General features: G+C 45.4%; 1 protein-coding gene across 1 annotated transcript in view; it reads left to right on the forward strand.

Annotated features, from left to right (window-relative positions):
* The window catches only part of LOC119391860 (fatty acid synthase), a 507973-nt gene that overhangs the window by 154828 nt on the left and 337006 nt on the right, over positions 1-16139 (forward strand). Inside the window, exons 19-20 of the mRNA XM_049415427.1 lie at positions 1044-1163; positions 3906-4261. Coding sequence (XP_049271384.1) covers positions 1044-1163; positions 3906-4261 — 476 coding nt within the window. The remainder of the gene's footprint in view (positions 1-1043; positions 1164-3905; positions 4262-16139) is intronic.

The raw sequence follows: 16139 nt of genomic DNA on the forward strand, positions 1-16139 counted from the left end.
ATGTTTGCGAGGTGCGAAAATGTTTCCAAATCCCGATATGGTGAGCTGCTCTTCGACTAACACAGTGGCTTTCAGCTTCCTAAACAAGGCTTCCGTAATGAAGCTGCGTTGACTGCCACTATCAATCAACATCCTTGTGAGATATTTCCTTCCAGTGCTCTGAGCCCAAACTTGAACGGCCTGAAGAATAACTGCTATCGAGTCTGTTGAACAGCTGGAAACAGTTGTCTGCGTTTCCGTATTCTGCTTCGATGTTAGATTGCACATCGTTGTGATGTGTCGTCTCTTGCATTTCGCGCAGCTTTATCTCTTCCAGATTCTGCATTCTTTCGCCCTGTGAAATTGTCTAACTCATCGGAAGCAACATCCTAACTTGCATAGTTTGTCCTTTTTCTCATCTAAAGTTACCTCCGTTCAGCAGAGGTCTGCCGAGTGATCCTTGTCACTGCATAGTATGCAACTCAATAGAATGAGCTTCATTGTCAACATAGATGCAGAACCTTGTATATGTCTAGTAGATTGTCGTTTTGTGGTTAGGGCTCGTTCTCTCTGGTCAACAGTCATCAGTAAAACCTGTTCCCGGCTTCTTACTTCGAGGCTCAAGAAGTCTAGAAGAGTAGTCAATTCTTCAATTTGGTAAGAGCAAAATACAGAAGGCAGGGCGTAACTGTGTAAGTCAGCCTTCAATAGTCCTCCAGGAAAAAAAAAATTCGTTCTTCGTTTCTTTGTCACCGTCGTCGCGTTGATCGCGCCGATCGGCCGTGTTCTTCAGGTACCTCGCTTTATCGTCAGAGGTGCTCAACTGTTCTTCTTTGCCTGGTCACGGCACCCTGTTGGCAACGAGGACGCGGAGCCGCAGTACAGAACGTCTTGTTTATTTGACGCTGCGTAAAAAAACTAAAAATGGAATGCGGGCACGCGCTAGGGTCCACGTTCGATTGTCACTTCTTCGTGTTCGCTGCTCTTCCAAAATAATATTTAACACAGAACGTTATTACAAGAATAGTAGCCAAAAATAATGTATTTTCTACCCTTTCGTTTAGGTTCCAAAGAGAAACGAGAATTACTTCTTCGCCGCTACCAACAGCTGGAAAACAGAAACATCGCTTATTCACGGGACTGCTCCTTCGAAACGCACGTGCTTCAAGAAACAAAAGGGAAAGGTAGGGGACCGGCTTACGGCTATAGTGCATAGGCTGGGAAACTTTGCGCTGCATGAGTGGCACAAAACATTCACGGAAGGCAAGAGAAGACACAATAATAACGGGCTGTGTGTTTCCTTGCCTACCGTTTGTTCAGCATCACGTTCCAGTGCAAAATTTCCCAACCAATGCTCAATATACACCAACCAGACCAAAGCAGCGCCTTACGGCTCTAGGGTAGCATGGTGATCTGTGTCTAATGCCTTTCATACTACTGCACTTGCATGTAGGCAGGTCATTGTCGTTAAATTTGTTGGAAGACGCAACACTATGTTTTTCTATAATTTCCGTGGTCTGCCCATGTCACTCTTAGAATGAACTGCATGAGTTGCTAGACGGGTCTCCCTTTTATATGTGAAAGCCGGAAACACACGCGGGAAGAAGGAAGGGCTGTTTGACGTCATTCGAACCCCTCGTGTGAAGTGCCAAGCAGCTGCCACCTAATCTTTACCGGCAACGCGTGGAAGGGCCTTCGCATTGCTCACATGTTGCCTTATCATCCAGCATACCGTTTTGATGCTTGTTTTGTAGTTTTATTTATTGAAACGAATACTGAGCTCCATGCTGTATGCCTGATTGCAAAGAAGGATATGCCGTTTGCCTTCACTCAGGACCATAGCCAGGAATTTTTTTCCAGAAGTGCCCCACTTGCAGAAAACCTTGACTTTTTGAGAAGAAAACCTATTTTTGTTTATTTTGGTAAACACACATACTTCACCCTTATTATCACACACATACTTCACCCCTCACCCCCCCCCCCCCACTGGCTACAGGCCCGCCTTCAATTGTCAAAGGGCCCCAAAACCACGCAGATGTCGAACTTTAGTTCAGACGTTCCAGTTGTGCCCGAGCCTACAGCGAACTCGTCCGTCGGCTCGTCTGTCCACCTATCCGAATGCCCTTCCTCAGCGTCCGAGGTGAAAAAGCAAGGAACGTGCGTATCTGCAAGAAGATGAGCACGCGAGTGTGTATTGGTGGTTTAGGGGCCTGGCGTTTCGTTTTTGTCCACGGAGACGAAACCGTTCCGTGGTATAGGTATACAGCTTCGCTGTAAAACGCTTCAGCTGCGCCTTCTAGAGGGTAATGTGATGCCGTAAACGGGCCCCGTTCCCATGGCCATCTCGTTCGCTTTCCATGCTTCTCTTTTTGGTGTACACCCCAGCCGCGCTTCCAGGAAAGGAACATCCGCGTGCGTAACATGAGCTGTGTTAAACTCTCCTAGAGTACCTGCTGCAAGAAGTGTTGCGGAGGGACCACTACGCCATAATTCACCATATTAGCAATAACTCACGTTCGGCTGAGCCTTCGGCTGTCACATTAGAGCGAGGGTGACGCGGGATCTGATAGGATTTTGAAGGCTCGCAGCATTTACACTCCCCAAATGTGTAGTAGTGAGCGCGCAGCGAACAGCTCTAGACTTAATCGCCGGAACTTCTGTCACGTCAAAACGTATATTCTGTTAGTTTGTTCATAACAGCCGCAATACAGTGCCAAATACACAGGTGACTAGAAAAAGGGGGACACGATTCGCAAAAAGGGCGTGCTGACGACTGAAAGTTTATTTTTGGAAAGCGCAGAATAAATAACAGTGGCACAAGAGTACAAAGGAAAACACAATTGCGCAAAGAACACCACATGCTTATGCTTTCTAACCTCTGTAATCGAAGTCCTGAGAGGAATGTCACAATCTTCTCCGAAAACATAACAGACGGCACGTTTCTCTCTTTCTAGGCCTTCTACAATTTTTCTACTTATCGTGTTGGTTGATATGAACACGATACTGATGTTTTGAAATGAATATGCGCAAATGCAGTTCGCAAAGTGGATAACTACACGCCTAGAAACTTTTTCCGTTCTGCTCTACTTGTGCTCAATTATTCTGCCATTTGGGCATCATCACTTTTGAACTGTCTCTGTCGCTCGCATGAAGGAATAGCATAGGCCACGTTTTCAGTGCACTGGACATTTATCCCCATGTCGTCCTTTTTTTTTCGTGCACTGATATTTCCTGATTCCTTCATTATTAACTGCTCTGATAACTTTATAAGCTTGTCAGCTGCGGCAACAGTCACTAACTCCTGCCCGTTCACCCATGTTTCTTAAGTTATGCGAAATGGAATAGATGGAAGAAAAGGCGGACACATTCTTTGAAAACATTCGTGCTCCCGCATTTTGCAAATGACAATAATAATAATAATAATAATAATAATAATAATAATAATAATAATAATAATAATAATAATAATAATAATAATAATAATAATAGTAATAAATGGAGTTTCGTGTGTCAAAGCCACCGAATGATTATGAAGCATACCATAGTGAAGGGATCCGGAAATTTAGACCATCAGGTGCTCTTTAACGTGCACAGACACTGTCTCCCTTTTCTTCCTGGTTTTATTTTTTGTGGCGCTATTTAATTACTCCATCTTGTCAGGTTTCCCACGTGTGATGTTGTTAGCATGCTGTTACACGCGCGATGCGCAGACCAGGGATCATTTCGCTAGTAAGGCTAATGGCTCCCCAAATAGTGAATGGAATCAGTTCTCAAGGATTGAGGTAGGGTTAAGACTTACTGTTATTTCAGTGGCTTCAGTGGTTATTTCACCGTTTACTCACTGTAGACGGTGAATAGCCTGACACTAAGCCCCGATAATGCGATAAGCGTTCAGATACACCCCATATCCCATATTCTTTTACTAGGTGTGGACCTCGTGCTCAACTCGCTGGCAGAAGACAAGCTGCAGGCCAGTATACGTTGCCTCGCTACCCATGGCCGCTTCCTCGAGATAGGAAAAGTTGACATGTCCAATGACTCGCCATTAAAAATGTCTGTGTTCTTGAAAGGCGTCACATTCCACGGAGTGGTATTCGAGCATCTTCATGGTGATGCCGTCAGTGAGGTGGAAGAACGGCGTCTCGTTGCGGAATACATTCGTGCTGGCATCGCATCGGGAGCCGTGAGACCACTTGACGCCATCTTGTTCCCACATGACCAAATGGAGGATGCCTTCCGGTTCATGGCCTCAGGAAAGCACATCGGCAAAATTGTGCTCGAGGTGAGAGCGTCCTCATAGGTGGCTGATCCACTTACGCACTTTTGTTCAAGAAGCATGCATTAATTTAACTGCATCAAGCGACCTACAAACACTTGTGTTGTGTGACCTAAACAGAGCGGTAACGTATGAATGGTGAACGTAGAAACTCTTAATTAGTGCTCCTTTTCTAAGCCAATGAAGGCGTGCACAGGCTTGGAGATCTTGATTGCCTTCATTGTCTGAAGAGAGCACAGTAGTTAGTTAAATAAACTACACTATGTACACTGAACTAGAGTAGCAAGTGTTAGTTAAGCAGCACTTGGTCACGCACATGATATTGTCCGCTTTTAACAACTTCAATCCATTTGGCCTAAAATATAGCTTTCCTCTACTTCATATGTCATGCTATCATTGTAAAGAAAGCGTGTGACTTTACAGGCTCCTTAGATATATTTAGCGCAAGAGGCGGTGCTTCTTTCTAAGAAAAATCGAAATTTTACGCAATCGATCGCGCGCTTCTCTGGGAACAGCGACTTATCCTTTGTGTACTTCGGATAGCCTTACGCAATAGACTCAATGGCGTTTTGACTAGTTGTTCGGCAACGTTCTGTTTCGAATGTACCAGCTAAAAAATGCGTCGAAAATATGCAGATCCAGCCGGAGGAAACCCTACAGAAACCTGGAGAGCCCACGCCACTGACTGTCGAGGCTACAGCACTCACGTGGTTTTATGAGCACAAGTCATACGTTATCACCGGTGGTCTGGGCGGTTTCGGCCTAGAGCTGGCCGATTGGATGGTGAAGCGAGGATGTCGCAAGCTTCTACTCACCACTCGCTCAGGAGTGCGCACTGGGTACCAGCGGCTTTGTCTTCATCGGTTCGAGAAGGCCGGAGCCAACGTCATTGTGAGGAAGATCGATGCTTCTGAGGAGGACGGTGCTCGAAAGGTTATTGAGGAAGCTACAGCCATGGGACCCGTAGGAGGCATGTTCATTCTGGCTGTTGTAAGTAACCATTCTTTAATGTGAACCGGAAAATTTCGTCCACGACGAGCAAGTTCGAACTGCATTCTTCATAAACGTGGAAAGCATAGCTATAAAACAACGTAATGACCTTTCTTGTAGAGTAACGCAGACCTCATATGACTTTCATTGCTGTTCTTGGAGCAGTAAATGTTTCATTGCTCTAGCTACTCACAAGCCGTTAGATGTCTCAATTATTCGACACGCAACTAACTGCTTGTTCATGCGCATTGCTTCATCTGACAGTTAGGATGTACACAGTGTTTTAGTCACCTCGATTACGCAGCATTGCCTCCGATAAATGCCAGTTGCGCCAAATGCGACATCGATGCCAATTTTTTGAAAAGCTGTGATATTCTGGATTACTTGAGCACGGGTATTGTGCATTCCAGCCACTACAGAGTAATGGAAGAGCAGATATTTGTCTGCATTTAAACACGAAGTATTTCTTAGCGAACCAAAGACACTTTGACCGTTTCTATCTATCTGTCTAGCAGCCTACGTCTCGGCACTCTTGTGATCGTCTCCTTAACTTCGCATATACCAAAATTGCCACAGAGCGGCATCAGTGAATGACGAGCGCGATTCACAGGTCATACAACCGTTCGCACGTCATACAACCCTTTCCACTATTCACGTGTGCCGCATACCCGCATACCACAGGCCTTGGTATGCGCCACAGATGACTCGCTGTCTATATCAACCTCAAATTTGGAAATATCAATGTGATAGCGTGAAGAAGCACCCTGTCGCAGAATCCGATGCCGGTGTCGGGGGCTTTGACGATGAGCGAAAAATCCCGATACAAGGGAAAAATATATGTCACCGCTCCAGTGGGGATCTAACCAACGTAAATGTAACTAGTAGCGAAGCTTCCATAGAAGGCCATACGTTCAGAAAGTGGCGGCTCATGAGCTGCTCCTGCGGCTTTGCGCCATCTATATGAGGGAACACTTCCGGCGGAACAAAAATTAAAGCGGATGTGAAGCAATATCTGCGAAACAAGTGACGTAATTTCTTTGGCACTAGCCCGACATTTGATCTAAAAGTTTTCGTAGGCCCCTGATTGCTAAGGACTCATGCTAAGGCGAGCTGGCGAGTCTAATGGCGAGTGCGCTACAAGTCAATGCTAGCTAAACTAATATCGACTCATGACTAGATAGTGGTGTTGATGTGTGGTGCCGTTTGATTCGCCCTGGTTTTTTTAGGAAACTAATTCTTGGGACTTTTATTCTGGGTTCGTGGAATCTTCCGCAGCTGGACTAAAGCAAGCAGAACCTTACCTCTCATAACTGCAGCGTTGCTTATTTGCTTCGCACATACGCAGGTTCCTTAATGTGCACATTGCTTGTATGATTCAATTTAAACAGGAAGAAATGAGGCCCAGTCTCGCCAAAATTCTGGCATCTCAGTCTTATACAATGTTCAAAGACTTGGAGGACGGTTGAGCTTCGCTTTCAAGGGTAGAACGCGATAGCGTAATCGGCCTTCGTGCGCATCGCCTGCTCAATTGCTAGCCTCGCTTCGGCTCTCGTGTTGTGTGCCTCAAAAATGCCGTGAGGAAACGAACGACTGTGCGTGTAACATTGGCCGTTTCAATCTATCCTAGAATATCTACACTTGTTAAGTGCCCCATACTCCATAATTACTCCTTTTGCGAATCAGCGAAGGGCCCACGACGCGTCCGTATGGAAACACGCGAACCTACGCAGCTGTTCACTTTGTTGGTGCTTTTGCTGCTGATGATGATCAAATATGCCTGAGCGCTTTGTAATCGGTGGGCCTTTAAGACATCCACTCATTGCGCAATTCACATGTTTTGACGCCTGGTGCAATTCCACGATTCTGCCACGCAATATTACATGCGTTAAGGAGACTCCTTCCGCTACATGACATTCATGTAGCTTTTTTTTTCCCGAAGCTGTTTGAAGGAATACCGTGGCTTTGTGGCAGAACACCTGCTTCCCTCGCAGACGGCCTGGGTTCAATTCTCACTCGGACCCGAAAATTTTTATTATGTATTTTATTTGTTTTTTCTTGATTTTTCGGTCACGGACAAGATAAGGATTTTTCACTCACAACCAACGGCACCGACGCCGACACCGGAATTTCTGCGAAACGAGCTCCTTAACGCTAGTTTGTTACACTGAACGCAATGAGCACCAAGTGTGGTAATAAGTACGCAAAGTGAGCGGACACTACGTGCACTACGTTTTGCCTTATGTTCCTCAAAATTGCCGTTACGTCTATCGTATGCAGGCATGCGAATTGTAGTGCAATAGATATCTTAGCTATCTGCTCACCGATTACAGAAATAATAGTAGGCACTGCGTGTTCACGAAGGAAGCCGATCCGGAGGAATACTGATTCATGAAAATCCAGCGAGTACACTACCCCGAACCGCACTCCGGTTTCTTATCTAGAAGACATGGTCCGCCAGGCGTACGTGTGTTGCTATTGCACCCTTGCACACCCCATCGTTCCCACGGGTACTGAGGCAAGCGCTCGGCGTTAACCGTTATCCGCATCGTCGCGTTGCCCATTGGACACTGCACTCGGCACTGTCACCAACAGTGAAACGCATCTCACATGTCCGCGCAGAGCAAAAATTAAATTCTCACCACAATACTTCAGAGAACGCACGCAAGTGCGGAACACCAAAACACGTGAGGGGGTTTGTCGTCGCAGATGAATTTTACCAGCGCGCCTTTCCTTGCAGTGCGAGGGCTGCACTGAATAGTAATGGCGTTCGTCTATCTTCAGATGGCACTAAGAAAGAAGGTTTTTTTCGTCATAAATAAACACTGTCATAACTTCTTTGCACATTGCTGTGCAAAGAATTTGTACAGCAATGCACATTGTGTTGCTGTGCAAAATATTTCAACAGCTTTACACATTGCGTTGCATGAATAGCAAATTTTTTGATGTTCATGCAACGACCTATTCACCGTGTTCATCATACACTAATGCCCTCCCATGCAGTGTTTGGTATGTGTATAATTAAGGAGACCACCAGGAGAGCGCCCTGACGAAGGCGGCTAGACATATAGATAGGCACCTAGAATGAAATGGTCAAAGTGCCTTTGGTTCGCTAAAAAATGCTTCGCATTTAAAAACTTGTCAGCTCCAATACCTGACATTGCATCGAGTTGTCATTAAGAGCAGACAAACCGTTCCTTCGCGTGGTTACACTCAAAAACTGATCGGCAACATTTCGGACAGTAAATTTAAAGATGCATGTCTTCCGAAGCATGTGGTGTGATCATGCTCCTTCAGTGCTTGCGATCGACTCTAGAGAACACGTAAATCACATTGCGTTCCGCGTGGTTGCAGAAAGGAACAAGAACACGTGACAGTAGTGACGAACTAAAAAAAAACATCCGAGTGACGGCTCAAAACATAAAGGTCCAGCTGCTGGGCATTACCTGTCTGACAAGGGCAAAGCGAGCCGCGCACACTTCGCCGCCATCATGCCCCCATCTCTTCACGGATTGAACAAGGAAAGTGACCTGTACCGCAAAACACTACATGTAATCAGCTAGTCCGCTGATTACATCTAGTTTTTAGCTATTGTTTTCACTCGTACGCCTTACAAGTGTTGCCTGGATGGGGAGATCGTGCTCGCAATCTAAACAAACGCGGACAGTTTAAGGACCTACATGCCAGTTCACTTGACCAGGTTCCGTCATCATATGTGTCTGCCGATGGTGTCAGGTCTTGGGAAAAAATTAGCCAAACGTACTTTTTGAAGCAACTGCAGCGCCCCTAACAATGCACTTCAAAATATTAAAGGCAAAAAGTTGGCCGCGTATCTGCGTGCTTCGCTGCAAATGTCGTCGCAAGACGATAGCCTGCTGTACACACATGAGTCGCGGTCCCATCCGGGGCCACCCGTGATGCTGTTCCCAGGGCCACTGCCAGGTGCCAGCGCCATTTCGTCGGCAGAGGCATTTCTCGTGCATAGCGTCGCATATTCAGCGCAGTCTAAAAAACACTAGGTTCTTTAGAACTTCGTATCTATGTATTTTCTACTAAAGGAACACACCAGCTAATACTTACGTATTGTTGTTGCGCCTCAGATTTGCGTAATATTTGCTTTTTGATCGACAATGTTCCGAAGTATCAACGCAGCTATCAGCTCAGGATGGCTGGGCGTTCAGCGAGTGCTTAATCATTGGCCAGGTGGCTGAATAGTGTGACAGACAGACACACAGACAGACCGAAATTTCTGCGTTCAAGTATCCCAAGAAAGACTATCATCTTTAAAACAGGCACATATTGTCCCGCGCGCGTTCTTAGTGAATTTTTGTGCAACTGGCCTGTTACACGAGCAACCACCGCTCAGGACAGACAGGGCAGATATGGGCCATAATGAGCCCGCCTCCAGACACTGTATTCGTGCGAATCTTGCACTCTAAGAAAAAAGTCACAGTTTCGCTGCAAGGGCGAAGCAATGAATGCGATAGCAAGGAACTAATGCTATACGAAGTGAGGCTCGCCAATGGATACTCTCAGTTTGAACAGCGCTTCTGTTGCAAAGGCGGCCGAAGCAGCGAAGGAAACTAGCGTGCTTCAAGTGTCGAGCTGTGACACTTGATAGTTCGCGCTCATCTTCTGTTTGTTCGATTAGCGGCGTCTCTGAGCTCGAGTGACATTCGTACGCGCCGTAACAAGAGCGCGGACATCACGGTGAAAGCGTGAAACGTTCCTCTACCCCTCGCCACGAGAAAAACGCGCGAGCAGACAGCGGAAGGGCAAGCTTCTCCCATGTGCAAATATAAGAAGCGAGCGAGCTCGCCGACGACTTTTAAATGCGCCCGTCGGGCTCCTAGCGCCATCTCGCTGGTAATGAAGAAACGCTTATTATCGCCTGCTGTCTCTGAGTCCGTCCAGCGCTAAAGGGTGTGTATATAACGCTCGCCGTTAGCTACGTGGAGGATCTGCGTTTTGTGGCGTAGTGGATAGCGCCACTCGCTGCGGAGCAAGAGGTCCCTGATTCGATTCCGCGCTTCGGAAGCGTTTTTCTTAATTATTTTTCTTTGGGGCTTTTATATATCTATACATACTTATACATATACGGTGCATGACGGCGGCGACGGCGACGGCAAGATCCACCCGAGACTGTCCATATAATTGCTATCGCAATAAAAGGGCGGATTTACGGCCTCCTTCTTTGACACATAATAATAATCTGTCTTGCATGCGTTGTGTTATCGCCACGCACCCGGCATTCCCGGTAACGCACCCGCACCCGGCATTCCCGATATAAGCGTGACATGGCATCCTTGACAGGAAATTGGTGAACGCAATGCCTTCAAGAAAGGAAACGCGCGGAGTCGAGATGACGACCATTGTTCCTTCCTTGGTTTCGTTGTCAGTTGGTCTTCATTATGGCTGTGTCTAACAAAGAAAAAAGCATCAGGCGACGCTTGCACTAAGCCGCGCAAGCCTTGAAACAGCAAAACTGGACAATTCTGAAGACTAATCTGGTTGCTTCTAGGTTGTTTCTAGGCCTTCGCTACGTGATGAAGGTTGTTTCTAGGTTGCTTCTAGGTCGTAGCCAGGCTTTAGCTAGGTGATGCTGGGTTGTTTCTACGTTGATTCTTAGCGCACAGAGGCTTGAGTTAGGCCACAGGCAGTCACAGTCACGACACGGATGTCCAAACTCCAAAGACAGAACATCGCGACGTGCCCGCAGGTCTATGAGAGGGGGAACGCTTGTTCAAACCTCTCATAGATCTACGGGCACGTCGTCGTTGCCATAGGCGTATCTACCGGGGGTAGAAGGGGGGCGCCAGCCCCTCCCACTCAGAAATGTTACGGAGCGGAGCCCCCCGGCTTTCCACAATGGTGACTGTCGGGTGCACTGGTAAACCAACAACGGACGCGAAATTTCCCTACAGCACAGCAATCACGCAATTATATAATTAATTTGTCCTACACTTCTGCTGTGATTATCCTCCGTGTAAACACTGTAGGCCCTCTTCGGTGCTGGTCGCCTAGGCGACGCTCTCGTGCCTTGATTGCGCTCCAGCATTGCAGAGGAGGCTACCTTTAGCAGGGGCTCTATGACATTCGGGCACTCTGTCATGCTTTTTTTGCGTTACCTGCCATAAACTTTACATCATCGACGACGCAGACAAGGTCGGTAACCAGTAAACTTTTTATGTACCGATTAAGCGCTCCTCCTGTTTCAGGCAACACATTGTGTTTCATCGAAAAGTAATAGCATCACCGCTACTTACAAAGATGATGAGTCAATGAGTGTGTAGACGAGTTGAGTGTTTTCACTTTAGTCTCCAATTACGTGCTTCGCCTTACTTATATCTGGGGCTCCTTGTTTTCAGAGTTTATTTTTCTTGAAATTTGGTGGCTGATTTTCGGAGTTTATTCCTTGGCAAAAATTGGGCATTTATCGGAGTTTATTTTTCGTGAAAGCACACCCAGTGGCACTGCCCAATGCCATACATGATTATTGGACTAGTGTGGTGCGGGGTATTGGGACGCTGGCACGCTGCACGCTGGGCGCTGGCGCACTGCACACTGGGGCACCCGTTACGGGCCGAAATCGGGCTTTTAAATTGTTTTAAAAAACTGTGGTCATACCCAGATCGTAATTAGGGCTGATACGCGAGCACTGCGACAGAAAAAAACCTAGAAAAACAAAGCACGAGCGAGCGGCAGCCGAACCCACCACCTCCACGCACCATACATCCTGAATCTGACACGTTACCGCTACACCACAACTGGAAGTCGAGAGGCGGTCACTTTTTTCTTCGTGTTTTAACTACTTCCGATAGCCAGTATCTTGCTTTTTCTCGGTTAGAAATTCATATTTAGTCTCTTCCTGCTCGCGAGAACCTAAGAGAAGGTAGTTGATGCGTTTGTGTGTGCTGCCTGGGATCAGAGCGTCTATCTGGCACGTTTTGCCGCAAGAAATATTCGCGTAACCGCAAATGTGTTGCGGCAATCGCACTGACTCGCTAAGCAGTTAGTCATACCTATGTAAAAAACAATGTGCATCTGACCTGCACACTGAACACTTTAGATTTCATCACGCCTTTGAACATGTTTTCTGTCCTTTTTCTTTACGTTCCGCGTACTATACAGCAGCAGTAGTTCATCCTAGCCGAACCGACCGTTAGGCCTACAGCTGTACTCCGTGCGCCATGATCGCTGTGAATAACGTGGATATTCAATTACGAAGAACCTAATAACCGTTCAAATGTAGTTCCGATCATACCTGACTCAAGCGAGGCCATATTAGCATCTTCGACTACATGAATCAGAAGATAAAAACGCCGAGATCGAGCGTTACATTGCCTCACTGTTGCCGATTACGTGCGGCTTTCAGCGGTACGAGCGCATATAGCAGGACTGGCTGTTAGAGTAGGTTGATGTTATTATCATACTAATACTAATGTCATATTGTGTTGCGATTGATAAGTTCTTTCAATGCAGTTATATGAACTACATTTACGACACTCGATCACAGGCTTCAGAGAAAGCGCGCGCGCGCGCGCGCTCGACAGATGATTGCCTTAGCGTATACGTACGTTCGTCGCTTAACTTAAACTAAAGCCAGATATGTGTAGGGCACATAATAGAATAATATTTTCAAACTATTCGATAAGTTTTTCGTTCAACTTCTCGCGACCCAACGCCAAATCCTATGGAATTCCACCCAGCGCGCCCAGTTTTTTTCCAATGTGCAGCCAGTGAGTGTTTCCAGTGCGCGGGTCGAAAATGTACAGCGTGGCCAGTGCCTCCCAGTGCGCTGTAAGACACTGGGTCACACTGTAGAGTATTCCCAGCGTCTTTGAGCGCACTGGGCGGCACTGGCCATGCTGTACAGTTTGTCCCAGTGCCTCCGAGCACGCTGTAGTACACTGGGACACATTGTACAGCGTTTCCAGTGCTACCCAGTGCGCTGAAAGGCACTGGGAGGCATGACTACGCAGTTTTTTCCTACAGTTTTTTTTCAAACTTTTTAGTTTAATATTGCATTTATCTCAATACTCCATCTTGAATACAATGTTATGTGAACTCGAAAACACCAGAACGCAGGAAGCGTATTTGAGTTGCTGGAATGTTTGAACGCACAAACTGATATGCATACAAACAGACTTGAATACGAAACGCCTACATTTATGCGTATTCCATCCTTGAAGCTTCTTGTAATAGACACAAGTACACTTTCTGGCGCGCCGTAGTAACGCCAGGGAAGGCTATATCAAGTGGTCGCCTCGTGCTCCCGGGGGCCCTGCATACGTTGACGTCTCTCGCTCTGTAGGCGACAAGCCCTTTGTTAAGTGCGCGATGGGGTGGTCTATGCGATATTATTGACATGAGGTAAAGTTCATATCGGCCAAACCGGCCATTTATATCATAATTATTGCAATGCAGTCAAGACCGCAAATGACGTCCCCTATATCTTCCTTTACTTCATAGTATGTTGGTGTTCCTCTACACATGTATGACCTTAAAAAGGGTGGTATTTATTGTTTTCTTTTTGGCAACAGCATTCGTGAACTCTCTTGCAGCAATTTGTTCGCGGTAGAGCAAGAGTATTTGTTAGTAAAATTCTTCAGAAGTTGCCAATGAGACATCAATAAATGGCTGAACAGAGCGGATTGTGCGGACGTGAGTTGAAAAGAAGGCTGCGAGTCAGGATGCTGAGAGCTCTCCTTCCTTGCGTATATTCACACGGAACTCAACGAAACAATTCCCTGCTCTTATTTTTAGTTCGCGATATGACTGGGCAAAATTCTTCAAACTGGAGCTCTTTAAGCTCACCGTAAGTCCGTGACAGTTGAACAGAAATAATCATCATGATGAACTGACACGCGCTCTCGTCGCCCTCTTCTTCCTCTTCGTCCTCTTCTTGATCTTCTACTTCGCCGCCAGAACACGTGCGCCGATTTGTCCAGTGTGGAATACGACAACTGTGATGGGTGAGAAAAGAGTACAAGGAGAGTGAGAAATAAAGAGAGATAGAGTCAGAAGGATAAAGAAAGAATTCAACCGGCTCGACTTCGCGGACACCGATGAAACAGTGAACCTGATGGCGTTCCCTTCATCTAGCTAACTCATTTGCATATCCTTAAATTCTTTCAGATATAGTGTGTCAGTATTCTTTATTAAACACTCTTTGTTAAGCTTTGAGCTGGTACTATAATTTTACTGCATCTTGACCATACCACTCTTACACACAAGTTTACAAAAAGCCTTCTCTTAAGATGCTCCGATATGTTGTATCACTGCTCTTTAATAAACACTCTTTGTGAAGCCTTGAGGTGGTAGTATAGCGACTATCTTTATAACCGCAAAGTATCGCGTGACAGTGGTGTGACTGGTAACGCGTACGCCGTTTGTTGGACTAATGTTTGCCATCGTCTTTTTAAGTAAAGTTCTGTAGTGGGATTTAACCAATTTCTATGGCACATAGGCGTTTATGATAATGATAGTTTTCTGATAGGCTGCACAGATTTCTGTGGCACATACCCGTTTGTTGGGCTAACTGTCGCCCTCATTTTTAGCGGACCCGTGGTGAGTGGTGGGATTTACCCAACGCCTGTGGCAGTGGTGCACCAACTCGTTCGCGAGTGGGGGGGTCTGGCATATATATATATATATATATATATATATAGATATATATATACATATATATATATATACATACATATATATATATATATATATATATATATATATATATATATATATATATATATATATATATATGTATATATATATATATATATATATATATATATATATATATATATATATATATATATATATATATATATATATATATATATATAAGGCGTTTTTTATATTCACAGAGCAGATCAGATGACTTGCTTTTCAACACTGTCTGTTTTAAATGCAGGAAGAACCTGCACAAACATATTGTGCACGCTGCGCCGCCCTACACCGCGACAACAGAGCAGTGTTTAATAACATTTTGAAAATATTACTGTGAAGTTTAAGAAGTACACCCAAATTTAACCTGATCATCTGAGCATTGCGTCAGCAAACTTGCCAGTCTTTGTTTGGCGTTATATATACGATGAGTATAAAGAACCTGCTATCACTCTAGTACCTTAAGTTCTCACTTACTAAACAAAACATGTGGCTGACGAAGCAAGATACTTCGCTGCAGTCTTCAGGATAAGCCGAGTGCCCATTTCTTTACTGTTAGAGCCCTGTAATATAAAGTCTTTCTTAACAAAAAGACCAAGTTCAGTCGAGTAATACTTAAGCAAACCACATTGAGCTGTTTGTGTACAGTTATAAGATTATAAATGACTACGAATTTATAAACTAGGTGTCGTTCCTTGCCTTCCTACTTTTCCCAGCTGGGGTGGGGGGTGGACGGAAAAGCGGTGAAGTGGACCTTTACTCCTCCCCTCCAGTACCTCCAAGTAAATAACCTACGCAAACTGTGTAAGCTCAAATTTTCCTTGAAAAAATATGGGTGATTATAACGTTAAAATACCCCACATTGTTTACTACCCTATAGGTCGTTAGCTGTTAGTCAATGGTCGAAATTTTCTTGGTCATGCTCAGAGCACCTGCTTGTAAAACGACGCGACAAATGATGCGTAAGTGATCCACCGCGTAATTACCACGTACGCATGACTGCGTTAAAAAATATTAATGAACTATTTTCAACACGGCGTATGGTTTGTCATTCGTTCTTCGCTATTCATCAAAAATTTTCAATGTGCCATAAAATCACCTCCTTGGTACGCAACGTCACAAATCTGCGAAAACTCGCGGCGTTAAAATGAAGTGTGCAAATAAGCAGCACATTACTGTGCCGAACAATAACTCATTTTTTGTCGGAATAGCCAGGCAGTGTCTCTTT

Source organism: Rhipicephalus sanguineus, chromosome 4 (genome assembly GCF_013339695.2).
Source record: "Rhipicephalus sanguineus isolate Rsan-2018 chromosome 4, BIME_Rsan_1.4, whole genome shotgun sequence".
NCBI classification, from domain to species: domain Eukaryota; kingdom Metazoa; phylum Arthropoda; class Arachnida; order Ixodida; family Ixodidae; genus Rhipicephalus; species Rhipicephalus sanguineus.